This window comes from Notechis scutatus, chromosome 11 (assembly GCF_049901735.1).
Source record: "Notechis scutatus isolate UNSWTSFEM ecotype Mainland chromosome 11, rNotScu1.2, whole genome shotgun sequence".
Taxonomy (NCBI): Eukaryota; Metazoa; Chordata; class Lepidosauria; order Squamata; family Elapidae; genus Notechis; species Notechis scutatus.
In genome coordinates, this window is record NC_142019.1 from 5,930,498 (window position 1) to 5,947,385 (window position 16,888).

Genomic DNA, 16,888 nt, shown 5'->3' on the forward strand with positions numbered 1-16,888 from the left:
AGTGCCCCTGTTTAGCAACAGAGATGGAACTCTCAGGAAATACCAGAATGCATACATTGGAAGTGGCCTTCATCATTGCACAAAACCACGATGCCCTTCTCTTGATGGTGGAAATAACATTAGTAATTATTATTATTATTACTATATAGTTCTAATAATAGAACTATGGAAAATAAAAGCATTAGTGGTTGTTGTTTTTAGTTTATTAAATAGATGACTCCAAAAGGTATTTATCATTTGAATTACATATGCAGCTTTATAGAACATGTAAGATTTAAGATGCGTGATCCATCCTCTAATGTGCTTTATTGTAGCTTCTATGCATGTTTGATTACAGCTAGGTTTATATCTTATAGGAAGGAATGCATATTTTGCCTTGAACTTCTTAAATTGTTATTTTGCTACAATCTTAGGAGCAAATGATCTGCTCGTGTGCAAGGAAAGCATAAACGCCAATTCTTATGCTGGCTTCCATAAATAAAGCCGAAATTTAAAAAGGACTGTAATATCTAGAAGTATTAAGCAAGATAACTCATGGTATCTTCTGGACATCACAGGCCATTTGTGAGCTTTTAATCAGGACTGCCAATTTTTCATGGCACCAATTTTATTTGTTAACATTAAGCATTATAATAGGTGCCTTAATCTCCCATAAATTGTAATGTGCTCATTACAAAAAACTCACAAAAACGGAGGAAATATTTGTCATGTCCCTTGTAGGTTGGGAAACACCCTTCCTCACTCTCCAGAAACTAACCTCTGGTATAAAAATGTCAACTTTTTCTGAAGTTTGCTATACAGCAAAAGTAAGAATTCTGGGGGCTGAATTCCAGATCTACCCCCCATAGGTGTTAAAGGTGCCAAGATTGGATACCCGTTTTAGAAGAAAACCTTGGTTCAGACCTATAAGCAACCAGCAGCAGAACCTAAATTTTCTAACCTTATTTAAGCAATTCGGCAACTTAATTCAGTCCTAATCATGTTTACTGCTAGTATCCAGCTGAACATATTAGTCTGGCTCCTTTTGGGGGTGGAATTTGGAAGTGGAATAATGAAACATAATGAAACAAATGAAGTTTCTGCTATCTTTAAATACAAACTTCAAAGTGATAATTTTATTGTTCAATAAATAAGAAAAAAAATATTTCTATTTAGATGTCACAAGTCCAGATTTGCTTCAGACAATCTTCTTCCCTTAACAGTTTTAAGCTTTGTCTGCGTAAGTTTGGATTTCGTTTAAATTTAAAAGACAATAATTGTAAATATTCTATCTTGTAAATCAGTTTCAGTCATTCAAATCCTAATTAGTTTTAAAGGATAATGGATCACATTTCTTTTGGGACATTTGCATGAGGAACACTTCACTTTTCTCCTGAAGAATCCTTGGCTTTCCTGATCAGCTTGTACATAAATGAGAAGAAAAAAAGCAAATTGTCGTATTGTCCATCATAGTTTTCTTTTAAGACCTCCTTGTGATAGTCTACTAGAAAGTAATAAATTGCTTCAATGGTAGAGAGGTAGGTTTCTGGTTTTCCTTTCTGATGGCGCCAAAAGAAGGTTTTCTTAGATTTCAGCTCAATTTGTAGCAACCCTGCAGAGTGAAGAAAACCAAAGATGACAATGTAGGCATTTAATTACACAAAAGACTGAAAAAACTTCTTGTAGCAAATAGTTAACAGGTTTCTCCAAATCATTACAAACAAGGGTAAGCCTGATTAAGACATATGTAGGCAGATTTATTCGGTAACTTCCATTATATTTTCAAAGCGTGGCTAGATAAGTCATCTCTTTTTCTCTAAAACCCTTTCTTTCCTGAAATGCAGCAATATCTGACTGGAGTACAAAAAAGTTTATTATACAGCATTGCAGTGCACTAGTTTTGGAAAAGCAAAACTTTTGGGAGAAAAATAAGAGTAGAAAGGAGGTATTTATTCCTGGTAACAGCTCTCCGCTATATCTAGAACAATTCCCAAGATTCGTTTCCATTCAGAAAAATAATACCTTGAAGCCGTTCATCTGTGATTATTTTGTTTGTCTGATTCCATGTACTGTCGATAAACACAATTTTTTTCAGGGCATTTTCACTCTTGGACAATCTATCTTCACTCATGCTTCTACTGTGACTTGGCTCCAATTTTGCACACTTGGGCGCTGGCTCTGCTGACAAGCCCTTGGTCTTACATTTTGCTTGCAAAGAGAGAGGAATGTTGCTTATTGAAACTGAATTAGGTCCAGGAAAAATAAGTGCAATCTAAAAATGGGGCGAAAAAACCTTCATGAGATCTAGCTTAACCTCAACCACAAGGCAAACCCTATTTTTCCCAATGAATCTGCTTTAAAAATAGTGCTTCCACCATTATTTCTGAAAAGACGATCTGTGTAATATTTACCAACAACATTGTTTAAACAAATCTGAGAAAATGTTAAAACCCTGCAAAACTTTTGGGCTGACATGCTGATCTACCCTCTTAGGAATATTTTCTTTGTTATTTTGGCTTTAGGCCATCTGTACAGGTAGTCCTCTCTTACTGACCGCAATTGAAACCAGTAACTCCATCACTAAGAGGTTATCACATGCAACATACCATGACTGTGACTTCCTGCTGGCTTCCCCATTGACTTTTCTTGTTGGAAGCTGCCTATGAAAGTTGCAAATGTCGATCACATAACCATGTGATGCTGTGGCTGTTGTAGATGCATGTTGACCCCATGTTCTGACCCACGCCCTTTTCCAACAAATCAAACGCAATCCAAAAGGAACAAAAATCTTGTAATGCGTTTACAAAATAATTAGCTGTGATAAGCTGTGCAAGACTTGCCAAAAGATAACAGACAAGAAATATTTTGCAATACAAAAATCTTCAACTACAAACTCAGGATACTGGAATGTCCATGAGGCTGGAGTTTCAAAACGTCTTTGCCTTCTGCAAAGTACGTTTGTTTCACAGCTGGCTTTTGTCTTCTTGAAGGAGGGGCCATTACCTTGCAACCTTACTGCCGAGTCGCCTGTGGTGCTGCAGCTGCTCTCTCCTGCGAGCAGCCCTGCACTCACACACACTTGGCACAGGCTCCTCGGGAACCTCTTCATCGCTGCTGCCAGCCCCCACAATCTCTGAAGGCAGCAGTCCACTCCCTAATGGTCCTGGCCCCTCATCTGAGTCCTCGCTCTCCTCAGCCGTCCACACCTGCTGCCGGCTAACCACAATACCCCAGGGACAGAGCAAGAACAACAATTTTTGAGGACCAGTTGTAAATCACATTTTTTAGCAGCTTCGTACCTCTGAATGGTTACAGAACAAGTGCTTAGTAAGCGAGGACTACCTGTACTCTCAGGGAAATTCTTGCAAAAATGCTTGTACTCTAAATAAATAAGCCAAGAGGGGAGCTCACTTCTGTGAATACAAATAAGCAAAAAGTCCTACTTTATGAATTCCTGGATAAATACATTGATTATTTGCTCTTATACATGCAAAACAATGCTGAGCACAGTGTATATTTAACAGCAGCAATCATGGCAGTGAGAAACACAAGGTTTTCCTATGGTGCTACACATAGACAGACTCTTACTTCATGTTGCATTTCTTCATAGTCAGGAATACACGGATATGTATAAATGGTAACATCCTCAGAGGCCAGAAGCTTGGCATGTACAGCTGTACTTTTGCCATCCGTTTCATTGGGATGCTTGATTATATCAATCTTCAAGGGAAGCTTAAACAAAGAGCCCAGAAAGTGCATCAAAAAGACACCCCCAAATTCAACCATAAATATATACATTTGCTCAACCATGCATTCCACTCTGGATATCAGAGTATAATACATGTTTTGCACTGGTTACAACTCAAATTTTCAGCAAAATAATCAATGGGAAAGGACAAAAATACCATGAAATTGAATAATACAATGGAAAAGAAGCTACTATTTGAATGACTTAAAGGCTGCCTTTGGGGCAAGTTTAGGTAGACATCTTTTCCATCATTTTTTTCAGCAGGGGTGGGGGCCTATGGTCTCTTTATGACCTGTGGACTTCAACTCCCAGAATTCCTGAGCCAGCATGTTGTAAGTGCGTGCTGACCCCAGGGACGCTGCAACAGCCGCAACTTAGTAATCCCTGAAAACCATGGCTGGCTCAGGAATTCTGGGAGTTGAAATCCACAGGTCATAAAAAGGCCTACCTGTTCTAGAGAGATGCCAATGTTTGGACAGGAATCTTGGCTAGGAAAACTGTCAAGTGGCACTGGGCTACTGTAACCTGTTTTTACTTTCACTATAGCTGCTTTATGGTCATGGAACTTATTATGAAGTTTTTGGCACAAAAGACAAGATTAGGTTAAACTCCACCTTTATATTTCATCTATTAAAATGACTTGCTGGGAAATTTGATATCAAACGACGGAAGACACTGTGACCTTTCCCGCCCTCCTTCAGATCCCCTGCACTAACCTTCACAATAGGAATATCTTCAACAGGAACTGTTTCAACTGGAACATAACATGAATAACAGTAGAACATCCTTGATCCATGACATCTGGGGCATTTTGATCTTCCTTGTTTTTGGGCTCTCTCAAGAACAGCTTGAGATGTCAGACACAAGCTGTCAAATGGGGTTTCTTGTAACATGGATGCGGCCAGTGTATCTTGATTTTGCAAACACTCAGCATTTCTTTTCATTTCCTGGTTCATCTTGGTCTGCTTTTTTAATGGGAGATGAATTTAGTGATATATTTCATATGAATAACATCATTGGAACTGTTAAAGATAAATAATACAAGAATAAGCTTTCAAGTATAATTTCAGGTAAGTATTCTTTGAGAGAATAGAAATCTTGACGAATGAGATAAAATCAGACCAGGGAAAACTATTCTCCATAAAGAATTGGGAGGGCTGAAATTTAAAATGTGTGTGTAAGGGAGAGACAGAGAGAGATCCTAAACAACAGACACGCAGGTAGAAGCTTGATCTTCTGCCAGCATATCTGGATCTTACTCAAAGACTGCACAACTCATCTTTTCTCCACATCTGTTCTAAGTGGTATAAGAATCAATCTAATGTGAAGTTTAACAGCATAAAGTTCATGATTTTTTTAATGTTTCGTATTGCAGAATCTTAGTAATACTATTCATTAATACTTAACTTGTATGACAAGTGTTTGGTTATTTATTTTACATGTATAATATGTTTTACTATATAAAGAATATAGAAGATAATGGCAGCCATGTTTTTGGCTGCAAACATAAGACCATGGAGTAGTAGTTCATTTCCTTGATTCACCTGCCAACCTTTTGCAGTTTATTAAATAACCGTTACTTCTAAAATGATACCTATTAAAGGGATAATAACAAAAACATATTTGTGGCTTTTGAGTAAAAAGTCCAATTTCTGTTTTGCAGTATCAGCTCTTTCTCCCTGGAATGAGAATATTCTGAGACAGTTTGCTGAAGAAAGCTTGGCAGGTAAGTGAAGAAAGTTGCTTAGGTTTGGACAAAATTTTCTAACCACACAGATTCCTTAGTTCAAGAGCAGGAAATTAATCAATCTGTTATGCATTCCTGGCCTACAGATCAAGCCACCTTATATTAAACAACTGGTGGCAGCTTTCCTTATCACCATGGGGGGGAAAATGCTGCTGACAGAGAAAGGGATAAATTTCATCTATGCTTTCCAGAACCATAAAAATCAAACAAATGAATGTCCTGTGCAGTTTGCTAACTGGAAGTAAGACATGCTTTATACAACTGAATAGTTCAAGTATCAGTCAGTCCTACTTCTAGACAGAATCAAATTTAAATCTCATGTGACCATTAAACTGAGCATCCTTTGCCACTCAATGCAGTTTCACGTTGCTCTTTAACTATAGTGTGCTTTAAACATAAGTTATTCACTGCCTTAGGCTACCATATGTGGGCTGCCAAAATCCTGACAACCCATTTGGCAACAAAGATTTAGTGCTTTGTTAGACATCACTAAACCTCAATTGGCTGGGTTCATTAACATCATTTGCCCCCAAACCATGACTTGCATGCTACAACGGTTGGATTCCCATCAGATATTTTGCTTAGCACAACCAGGGAAGCCAGTTATATCAGTCTCAGTGACCTCAAAAAAGATATAAACATTAAGTGGAAAGAGTGCTATGGAAATAGTTATATATAACATAATAGATTGCTGTAACATCTAGGTCAGTGTTCCTCAATCCATATGTGAACTTCAAATCTCAGAATTCCCCAGCTAAGCATGGATAGGCTTCAATTCACAATTCCACTTCAACATGATGGATGAGAAATTCTGGCAGTTGGGAAACTCTGACAGAGGCAGCCCATTTGACTCTGTAGTTCTATGATAAGAGCTAACACATGATCAGAGTTGGAAGGGACCTTGTGGGTCATCTAGTCCAACCCCCCCCCCCCCAAGTAGGAGACCCTACACCATTTTTGACAGATGGGAGTCCAACCTCTTCTTGAAAGTATCAAGTGATGGCGCTCCCACAACTTCCAAGGGAAAGTTGATTGATTGTTGGTTGATTGTTCTCATTGTCAGAAAGTTTCTCCTTATTTCCAGGTTAAATCTCTCCTTGTTCAGTTTCCATCCATCTGGCCTTCGGTTGCTTTAGAAAATAGCTTGGCCCCTTTCTCTCTATGGCAGCCCCTCAAATATGGGAAAGTCATTTCCCACTCCACCAACAAACTTTTAACCAAGGTTGGGTTTAGTCCTCAAAAAGTCACCAAACCTCTGCAACAAACCAGCATAGCTCTTCTTCTGGACAATCATGCAGGTTAAGCTTAGGAACCACCACTACCACCTCGCATCTCTCCACACGCTCCTGCCCTGGGAGTCGGCAGCAATCTCTGGAGAGCCCCAGAGACACCCCCCCCGCACAATTGTTTTTTGCAACTTAGTAAACCGTGCACAGGGATCCTGGGGATGGGGGTTGCTGCCCCTCCCACCCCCACTCCCAGCCCAAGACCTCTTCTCGCGCCCATCCATGCCCAAAGGAAACCCACCGCCATTTTGCAAAGCAATGCCCAGGGACTCCTCTCGGCGTTTGGAGCGGGTGGCGATGGTGGGTGAAGGGGGCGGGGGGGAAGCAGTTCTATTGCAAGGACGCCTCCCACGAGCGGGGCCTCGCGCAAGGATCGCGCGTTTTCTCCCTCCTCTAGGACAAGGCGCCTCGCGCCCGTGGCGGAACTCCAGCGCTGGGGGTAACGGGGGAAGCCCGGAAGGATCGAATGTGCCGGACCGCGGGGGGCGGAGACAGGCGGTTGCTAGGGCGCCCTAGCAACGCCAAGAGAAGGTCCGTTGGAAGGGCGGGGCGTTCTGCTGCAGTAGCAGCAGCCGCTGGGAGGGTTCGGGCGGGCGACGGCGAGAGGCGGCCGCTTTGTTTGGGCAATGGGCGAGCGGGGTCGCACGCTGACTCTGTCCACTTACAAGCTTTCTTCTTCCAAGGTCGGCGGCTGAAATCCGAGCCTGCCCTTCCCCTCTGCAGGGAGGGAGGACGGGCAACACGTGTTTGCGGTTCTCGAAAGAGGCTGGGAGGACATTAGAGCCAACGCTGCAATGCAATTCCTGGGTTGCAAGGCTTGGTCCATACTTAGTTGGGGGTTATTGGGTTGTTGTTGTTTTTTTTTGCTTTTTTAATCTATTTGAATGGTGCACCTTAATGTACGGCTTGGCCTCCAGAGGTTGGGAGTGTGCTCCACCACTGGAGGTTTTTAAGAAGAGACTGGACAGCCATTTGGCCAGAATTAATATAGGGTCTCCTGTTAGTCCAGTGGGTTGGACTAGAAGACTTCCAAAGTCTCTTCGAACTCTTGTTATTATGTACTTCCGTTCTTCAGTAAAATGGCTTACCTTCAGAAGTTGTGGGTGCTCCATCTCTTTTTAAGAACAGCCATTTTTCTGTAATGGTACAGAGTTTCCTGCTTGAGCAGTGGGTTGGACTAGATGACCTCCAAGGCCCCTTCCAACGTTGTTATTCTGTATTCTGAAGGGAAGCTCTTAGATACATATCTTCCCTTTTCATGCTGAAGGCATGTTGCCATGTTTGGCTGGGGTACTGAGCTGGCATGTTTTCTAAGTCTGCAGATGACACTGAAACACACAAGGCAGAGGTTTCCAAACTCTTCAGTTCATTGTCCCCTTCATGAAAGTTTGATTGTTGGTCCCTCAAAACATTTACTTAATGGAAATAATTTAATAAATATTACTTTGCCACAAATAACAATAGGTCAACTCCTTGGATAGTCCAGTTGATGCTTGGAGGTCAATATTCGCCACTTTGGAGAAATACCAAAGAAACCATGTTTTCATTGCACCTCAAGACACATACTAACCAAGCTTAGTTTATGATACACGTACAGCCCCTAGATTTTTATCAGAATTAAATGAAGCATGTTGTGTGAACACATAGTGAGAGCGAGCTATCTCACCATTTGCTATGGGATGTTTATTTATTGCTCTGCCAGACTGAAACCTGAAGGAAAACCAAAAACCCAATTAGAAACAAGTTGTTTGTTGATACGAGGAATGAAAAGAGTTACAAAATGGTTCAGTGTAAATAATAGCATATCCCTCAAATGAATTTGGCCAACTGGCTGATTCTATTGAATCAGAGTGCTCAATTAGGATAGTAGTGGTGGTAAAAAGTCTTATGGATCAATTATTTAAAAAAATTGAGAATGATAAGTTTTTAAAATAACTGCTGACTTTTTTCCTGTTTCAGAAATAACAAAGATATGTCCTATGTTCACATATTTATCTTAGCCATGGTATGCTCAGTATGTTTGGGCAAAATGTCATTATGTACATTATGTACTATGCCAATGGTTATGCTCAGTTATACTTCAGTCTTTGATGGCATACATGAACATAACCACATCAAAATTCATCAAAGTGGCAAAGGCGATGTTTTGATCTTTAGTCTCCATTTCTGAAATTGCTAGCAGCATATAATATTTCAGTAAAAACAAGTGGATTTCCCCCCAACAAGTCAGAAAAAAACCCAGGATTTGAGATACAAGGGCCTTGTTTACATATAATATTAAGCCAGAATTCTTTAAACTGGTTTGTTGAATAACCATAATGCCCTAATAGTCTGTATGTATGTAAGTTTTACAAGAAACAATAAGATAGCTGACCATTTCATATGAATCAGATCAGAATAGTCCACATATTTTAAATTTTATTGCTTTGATCATAATATTTCTTCAGAGTATTAGATTAGCAAAACCCAATTTGCAGGCTTACTAGCACTGAAAGGAGTAACTTTTATTGTATAACAAGGTCTGCTTTATTTTATAAGACGTGTATCTTTGTGTGTTTATAGGAAACTCTAAAACTTCCTGGTACATTTGATGAATTTTTGACCTGTTTCAATTTGGTATGTACGTTTATGGAATAATTTTCATAGCACTTTGAATGCATGGGAAATGGTATGAAAATTTCATTACAAGTAATAACAATAAACACCAGGAATGGTGATTGTGCAGTTTGAAACATCTAGAGGTCTTTAGATCCCCCTGTTATAGATTAATCATCAGAGCTCAGCAAAGAAATAATAGATGCAGGTATGATTAATGCTGGACAGTTTATCATGGAACTTCCGAAGGTAATTAGAAATGCTATGTGAGAGAAAAAGGCAATTCGTCAATGCTGTGAGATACCAAAAAAATAGGGTTGAACAAGTATAATATGAATTGCAGAATCAATACATCTCTTTATTTTTGCTATCAGCAATGGGGAAACATCACTTGATAAAATTTTCCAGTATACAGGTAGTCCTCGACTTACAACCACAGTTGAGCCCAACATTTCTGTTGCTGAGCAAGACATTTGTTAAGTGAGTTTTGCCCCATTTTACAATCTTTCTTGCCACACAGTTGTTAAGTGAATCACTGCAGTGCTTTAGTTGGTAATACGGTTGTTAAGTGAATCTGGCTTCTCCACTGACTTTGCCTGCCGCAAATTTGCAAAAAGTGATCATGTGACCCCAGAACACTGCAACCATCATGAGTCAGTTGCCAACAGCTGGATTTTGATCACATGACCATGGGGATACTGCAATGGTCCTAAGTGTAAAAACTGGCCATAAGTCCCTTTTTCCCAGTGCCATTGTAACTTTAGACCAGGGGTCTTCAAACTTGACAGCTTTAAGACTTGTGCACTTCAACTCCCAGAATTCCTCCTCCAGTCATGTTAACTCGGGAATTTATTTTATTTATTTATTTATTTTATTTATTTGATTTGTCAATCGCTTACAAGATAATAGACATAAGTATAAACATGAGTAAGAATACAGGAAATAGGTACGAATAAATGGGGACAATAGGATAGGGATGGTAGGCACGATGGTGCACTTATGCACGCCCCTTACAGACCTCTTAGGAATGGGGTGAGGTCAATAGTGGTTAGTTTGAGGTTAAAGGAGTGGGTGTTAGAGGATGTAACAACAGAGTCAGGTAGTGCATTCCAGGCATTGACCACTCTGTTGCTGAAGTTGTACTTTCTGCAAGTTTGAAGCGGTTTACATTGAGTTTGTATCTGTTGTATGCTCTTGTATTGTTGCGGTTGAAGCTGAAGTAGTCATTGACTGGTAGGACATTGTAGCAGATAATTTTGTGTACTACGCTTAAGTCCAACCATAGGCGACGTAGTTCAAGGTTGTCCAAGCCCAAAATCTCAAGCCTGGTAGTGTAGGGTATTTTGTTGTGAGCAGAGGAGTGTAGTACTCTTCTCGTGAAATACTTCTGGACTCGCTCGATTGTATTAATGTCTAATATGCAGTGCGGATTGCAGACTGATGAGCTGTATTTGAGTATTGATCTGGCAAAAGTTTTGTATGCTCTAATTAGCAATTCGATATTTTCGGAGGAGAAGCTTTGTAAGATTAGATTTACAACTCTTAATGCCTTTTTGGTAATGCTGTTACAGTGAGCTCTGGTGCTTAGGTCATTTGATATGAGAACTCCAAGGTCCTTGACAGAGTGAGGATCATCAACGAGGTCATATCTGCCCAGTTTGTATTTGGTGTCCTGATTTTTTTTTTTTACCAATGTGTAGGACAAAGCATTTGTTGGTCGAGATTTGGAGTTGCCAGATGTTTGATCATTCAGACACATAATCAAGGCCTCTTTGAAGGATAGTAGCATTGTCAGTAGTGTTGAATAGTTTTACGTCATCCGCAAAGAGGATGCAGTTGCTTATAAAGTGATCACAGACGTCATTTATATAAAGTATAAAGAGTGTGGGTCTTAGAACTCTGCCTTGGGGGACACCGCTGTTAACTGGAGCAGGGTTTGATATAGCGCTCCCTATTTTTACTATTTGTCGCCTGTTTGACAGGAACGCAGCAATCAATTCTGGGAGTTGAAGTCCACAAATCTTAAGCTTGCCAAGTTTGAAGACCCTTGCTTTAGGCAGTCACTAAACGAAGGCTTGTAAGTCAAGGACTGCCTGTACTTCGTGGCTTCATGTATAAAACAGACATTAACATTAGTTCGGCTTAATAAGCCACGGTGGCGCAGTGGTTAGACTGCAGTGCTGCAGGCTACTTCTGCTGCCTGCTGGCTGCCTGCAATTTGGCAATTCAAATCTTACTTGGGTCAAGGGGGACTCAGCCTTCCATCCTTCCAACGTCAGTAAAACAAGGAAGGGGGCAAGAGGCTGACTCTGTAAACCGCTTAGAGATATATAAGTCTAAGTGCTATTGCTATTAACATTTATTTTATAACTCCTGTTCTTTGCAGGATGATTGGCCCAAAACCCCATACTTGCCAGATGTAAATCCTTATCCCTTAGTTTCCCGGATGAAAAGTGACTATCCTGTAGATACTGTTGCCCAGTATCTTTATGATAATGCACCGATGCCCTATGAAATTATTTCCAGATTGGAAAAAAGAATAGATGAGTGCAAACTACAAGTCCAGGAGCATGCTAAACATGTATTTACACTGGAATCAGAAAAAGATGAGCAGCCAGGAGAAGGTAATTCTGTCTCTTAGCTAATAAGTCCATTTTTGGGGGGTGGGGGAAATCAATATCAGTTAATTTTAGAACTTATAATAACAAGAGTCGGAAGGGGTTTTGGAGGTTATCTAGTCCAACTCCCTGCTCAAGCAGTTCAGATAAATAGCTGTCCAGTTTTATAGTCCCAAAATTGCATTGTCAAAAGGCAACTGGACTTTGGTTTTCCTTGAAGATGTTTCACTTCTCACTCAAGAAGCTTCTTCAGTTCCGACTGAAGGCTGGAGAATGGAAGGGTTTATATTTCCTTGCAGTCATCTGGTCATTAGCGCTCTTTCTGAGAGTCATTGAAGCCACTTGGAAGTTTATCTGTGCCCTCAGGGTCACCTGAATAGTGCAAATGGGTGTGAAACCTTCTGAAGCTTCTTGGATGAACTGCTGAAGCCTCTTGGATGAGAAGAAAAATGTCTTCAAGGAAAAACAAAGTCCAGTGGCTTTTTGAAAAAGCACCTTTGGAACAACCACAACCTGGATGACTGAGAACATTCATAGATACTGCAAAATCCCCCTTCCTTCCTCACCCCACTAACCTGCTTTCCAGCTCCGTTCTCCTGTGCAGGGCAACCAAAGAAGACCCAGCCAATCAGCTGGGACTCAAGAGGCAGAGAATAGATGGGCGTGGCTTGGTGGGCGTGGCAGGGGAAGGATACTGCAAAATCCCCCTTCCTTCCTCACCCCACTAACCTGCTTTCCAGCTCTGTTCTCCTGCGCAGGGCAACCAAAGAAGACCCAGCCAATCAGCTGGAACTCAGTGGGAGGCGGAGAATAGATGGGGGCGGAGCCAGTCAGAGGTGGTATTTGCCGGTTCTCTGAATTACTCAAAATTTCCACTACCGGTTCTCTAGAACTGCTCAAAACCTGCTGAATACCCACCTCTGAGTAATATTTGTATTTACCTTAGGATCCATTGTAAAATATCCCACTGGCAAATAATGATAAGTTATTTTGCTATGCTGATGTGATTAGAGTTTCTTTTTTAAACACAGCAGTGTAAATTTTCCTGGGATACATTTAGACATTTCCAAATCAGCCACCCTGCATTCCCTTAACTGCCCTGGCTACCCACGCCAGAGATTCAAGTAAAGTCTCCACCATGTCCTGTTTGTTGGCCAGCAGATACTTGGCACATGCCTAGAAAGAAAGCAGATGTGTCCTATTTGGTAGAGTTGATGGTGATCAGAAAATTAGGCTCAAAAATTGTGGTCTGGCTCACAGCAGCAGGAGGGAAATTTTTTCTTCCATGGCCAAAGTGGATTTAAAACACAGTCTTATGTAGGAGTATTCTTTTAAGGCAGAGGTCTCCAAACTTGGCAATTTTAAGAGAGAGAGGGGGGGAGGGGGAGGGGAGGGGGAGGGGAGGGGGAGAGAGAGAGGGAGAGAGAGAGAGAGAGAGAGAGAGAGAGAGAGAGAGAGGAGAGAGGGAGAGGGGGAGGGGAGGGAGGGAGGAGGGAGAGAGAGAAGGAGAGAGAGAGAGAGAATGTATGTCTGTCTGTCTGTCTATCTATCTATCTATCTATCTATCTATCTATCTATCTATCTATCTATCTATTTGGTGGCCTAGAGCTTAAGTGGTGTTGGACTCAGTGAAATTTAATTTTTGATTAATAAATAAAACAGCATGATTAATCTTTGGATCTGAGGCTTTAGGCAGTTGTTTATATTATGTGGTCCCGGTGTTAACTTTAGGAATACTAACTAAGTGTCTAAAGCTTAGCTCTGTTCTCACATTGGCCAATCACTTTAATTATTTTAAGATGTCTTAATTGCACATGCTTGAAAATATAGGTGTTTATGTTAATGTTGGAAGTATTAAATAGTGGTATTAGAAAATATAGGTAAATGTTTTCCCACAAAATGGGAACTGTATTTTATATCTAGGAAGATGCTTTAAATTCTTATCTGCTTTTCTTCTTGTTTTCAAGATGAGGTAACTTCCTCTCCTGAATCCCAGGATACTTCAAAGAAGAAAATAAAAATAGAAGTGAAGGTAATTCATGCATTGGATACACCTCCTCCCCTCCCTTAAGAGATGGATTGCTACACTGAGAGAACTGGGGTCTGCTAAGAAGTTTGCTTGTGTTGGTCTTAGGGTAAAAAAAAACCTGTCAGAATAACAGAGTTGGAAGGGACCATGGAGGTCTTCTAGTCGAACCCTCTGTTTAAGCAGGAAACCCTTTACCATTTCAAACAAATGGTTGTCCGGTGTTTTCTTAAAAACTTCCAGTGATGGAGCATCCACAACTTCTGGAGGCATGTCATTCCACTGAAATGTTTTATGTATACAAACAATTCCCTTGTTTTTTCCCCCCACCTTAAGTGAGGTGACTTCCAACAGTCTGCTTGTCCTGGTTCATTCATTCAGTATTTTGGATTAAACTGATGCATAAATGGGATGTTTGAGCTTCTTGTAAGTAAATGTTTTATTTAAATGACAGGCCACTAAAATTAATGTGTATAGTTAATATTTGTATTCTGCTCTATTAAGCAATTTGTCAGAATAGTTATATGCAGTACACCTTCTCTTAAGTTTTCATCGCAAAATGATATTAATGTTGTGCTGTGCCATGTCTCAGTGTATGAGATTTTGCATGACTTCCACCCTCCCCCTTGGAAATTTCTCTTTTTCTATATCTGGACTTCATCTACTCTAGTTCCATATCTTTATGATGTATTTCTTTAAAATGTATTTCAGTTTCCTACTGAAGCTCCAAAAGACTCAAGTAACAAAGACTTTGAGGTAAATTTCTATGGTGTAAAAGTCAGTGATGAAATGGATCAATTCCAAACCACTGGGAATAGAGCTCTAAAAATTAATTTATACAAAGTATTTGTCATCTGAACCTGAAAATGTACTTAAGCAATAAGGCTACCATTCTGGAAGAAGATATAGATTACAGCTTTGGTTTTTCCAAGCAATTATTTTAAAACATGGAAAACTATTTTGTTCAAGCATCTTTTATCCCTTGTTGGGACAAAACCAAGCCCTTATTATGGTTTAAATAAGCTATGCAAATTCAGCCATTGTATGAAGTATGTTTAACAATTAAAAAAAAAACTGTTTTGATCTGGTGAAGTTATAGTTCTTGTTGGATTGGAATGCTGTATATGTAGAGCCATGGGCCCTTCAGTTGCTGTTCCTTCCACTCAAAATATGCCCCTAATCAAATAGCATTCAAATGGTCAGTAGAAACAGGACTTTCAAAACAGAGGATTTAATCATATGTGCTGCTCTGGATTAGGAATCCACATATTAGATTTTTTTTTTAGAAAAAAGAAAAAAATGTCTCATGGCACGATGCATTTCAAACTTGGATGCTTCATGGGCTCTGATGGTTGTGGCTCTTTTTCTTTTTTAGAATGCCGGTTTTTCTGGATTCAATTTGTGGAAGCTTACAAAACTTCCAAACAATCTAGAACCTGCACATCTCTGGGATTTGGTTCTAAAAGTCCAAAATTTCAAGGTATCAATTTTTCGTTTAACTTAAATTGCAGCACCAAATGGAACATACATTTGTGAAACAGAAGGCATCTGTGAGCAAGTGAGACATTGGGACAAAACTGGGATAAATATATTCCTGCTCTTGTAATTGCCAGAATGTGACACTACAGAAAGGACAGGACATTTCATTAGGATTTAAAAAAACAAAAAATTGAAGATGGCAAACAGCTTCTCTATTTTTGCCAAGAAAACTACATTTTGTCAAGTCACTGAGAACCAAGCATGATTTAAAGGGGGGGGGGGGTATTTTTAAAAAACTTTTACTGTGAATTTGTGACTTCATGAAAACAAAATTAAGCGGGCAGAATCTGATCTTAATTTTTCCTTCAAACAGTGGAATAAAGCTTCTAGATTTTAGAGGGGCAATCCAGCATTAATTCCTTCTTTTTTCTCCCTCTGCTTCACAAGATCACGGCTGTAGGATGATAAAACCTACAACCGGCGTGTGTGTGTGTCCCATACATCTAGATTTTGCTTAAATTTATGAGATTGGAACCAAGTTCACTTCTGTACAAGATTTCTTCCTGGGTTGATAACCTCTGCTACAACATGGCATGAATAAAGAACTGATCCAGATCTACCGTCAGCCTGCTGTGTTTTAGCAAAATAGGTGGTCCAGTTTCCTGCAACAGATAACAAATAACAAATAATCAGAATTGGAAGGGACCTTGTAGGTCATCTAGTCCAACCCTCCGCCCAAGTGGGAGACCCTACACCATTTCTGACAAATGGCAATCCAATCTCTTCTTGAAAGACTCAAGTGATGGCGCTCCCACAACTTCCGAGGGCAAGCTGTTCCATTGGTTCCTGTTTCTGTTTTGAGATAACTTGTCCATTGAAATAAATTCTTAATCTATTTTTAATAGAATTCATATTTTCCATTGTCATAATGTTTTGGATGGAACTATCAAGATAGAATAATAAACTAATTAATTGATTAATAAAATGTCTGCACCAGTACAATAAACCAGTGTTTCTATTTACGATATAAACCTCTGAACAAATTAATGAAGTAGAAAAGAAACTTGAAATAATATTTGTCAGTTTAATTCTAAATATATTCACTGTTAAGTAATAGCTTTGGAACCATGTTGAACACATAAGCCGTGAGACAAATGGACGCCCTCAAGACATGCCTGCATAAAAATGTCCACTTCATTTTCCTGTGTCTTTTTTTCTTTTTTGGACAGGGTGTGAATACTCAAGTTTTGAAGAAGCTATTTTTTTCTGAAGCGTCTCTTGCGATTTTGCAAGATTCTTTCTGGTGGTGGTTTCTTCATAAGTTCCAGGTAAAAAAACTAAAGGCCTTATCGTGTTTGATCTTACGAAAAAAAAAAAAGTAATTGACATTACAGTATAAGATTTCTTGTG

At 39.7% G+C, this 16,888-nt stretch overlaps 2 protein-coding genes across 4 annotated transcripts in view; one reads left to right on the forward strand and one right to left on the reverse strand.

Annotated features, from left to right (window-relative positions):
- Positions 1-1,087: 1,087 nt before the first annotated feature.
- On the reverse strand, positions 1,088-7,195 carry DTWD1 (DTW motif tRNA-uridine aminocarboxypropyltransferase 1). 2 transcript variants are annotated; one of them, XM_026677092.2, is made up of 5 exons: positions 7,002-7,195; positions 4,444-4,689; positions 3,568-3,711; positions 2,002-2,251; positions 1,088-1,591 (listed from the first exon to the last, which is right to left on the reverse strand). In XM_026677092.2, the coding sequence occupies exons 1-5, from the start codon at positions 7,005-7,007 to the stop codon at positions 1,362-1,364; spliced, it is 876 nt and encodes a 291-aa protein (XP_026532877.2). In that variant the 5' UTR covers positions 7,008-7,195; the 3' UTR covers positions 1,088-1,361. The 2 variants fall into 2 exon arrangements, with proteins under 2 accessions (XP_026532877.2, XP_026532878.2); XM_026677093.2 differs by having other exon boundaries at positions 4,444-4,749.
- Positions 7,196-9,283: 2,088 nt separating this feature from the next.
- Positions 9,284-16,888, forward strand: part of FAM227B (family with sequence similarity 227 member B) — an 81,257-nt gene continuing 73,652 nt past the window's right edge. For both annotated transcript variants that reach the window (XR_015750785.1, XM_087972670.1), the window contains exons 1-5: positions 9,284-9,376; positions 13,941-14,005; positions 14,711-14,755; positions 15,375-15,479; positions 16,708-16,806. The gene's annotated coding sequence lies outside the window, so the exon portion shown is untranslated. The remainder of the gene's footprint in view (positions 9,377-13,940; positions 14,006-14,710; positions 14,756-15,374; positions 15,480-16,707; positions 16,807-16,888) is intronic.

Excerpts from the sequence above, each read along its gene's own strand:
- DTWD1 (XM_026677092.2), bottom strand. Across the intron at positions 3,712-4,443 it reads AAGATATTCCTATTGTGAAG|CTTCCCTTGAAGATTGATAT; the intron begins GTTAGTGCAGGG and ends TCTTTGTTTAAG. Across the intron at positions 1,592-2,001 it reads CACAGATGAACGGCTTCAAG|GGTTGCTACAAATTGAGCTG; the intron begins GTATTATTTTTC and ends TTCACTCTGCAG.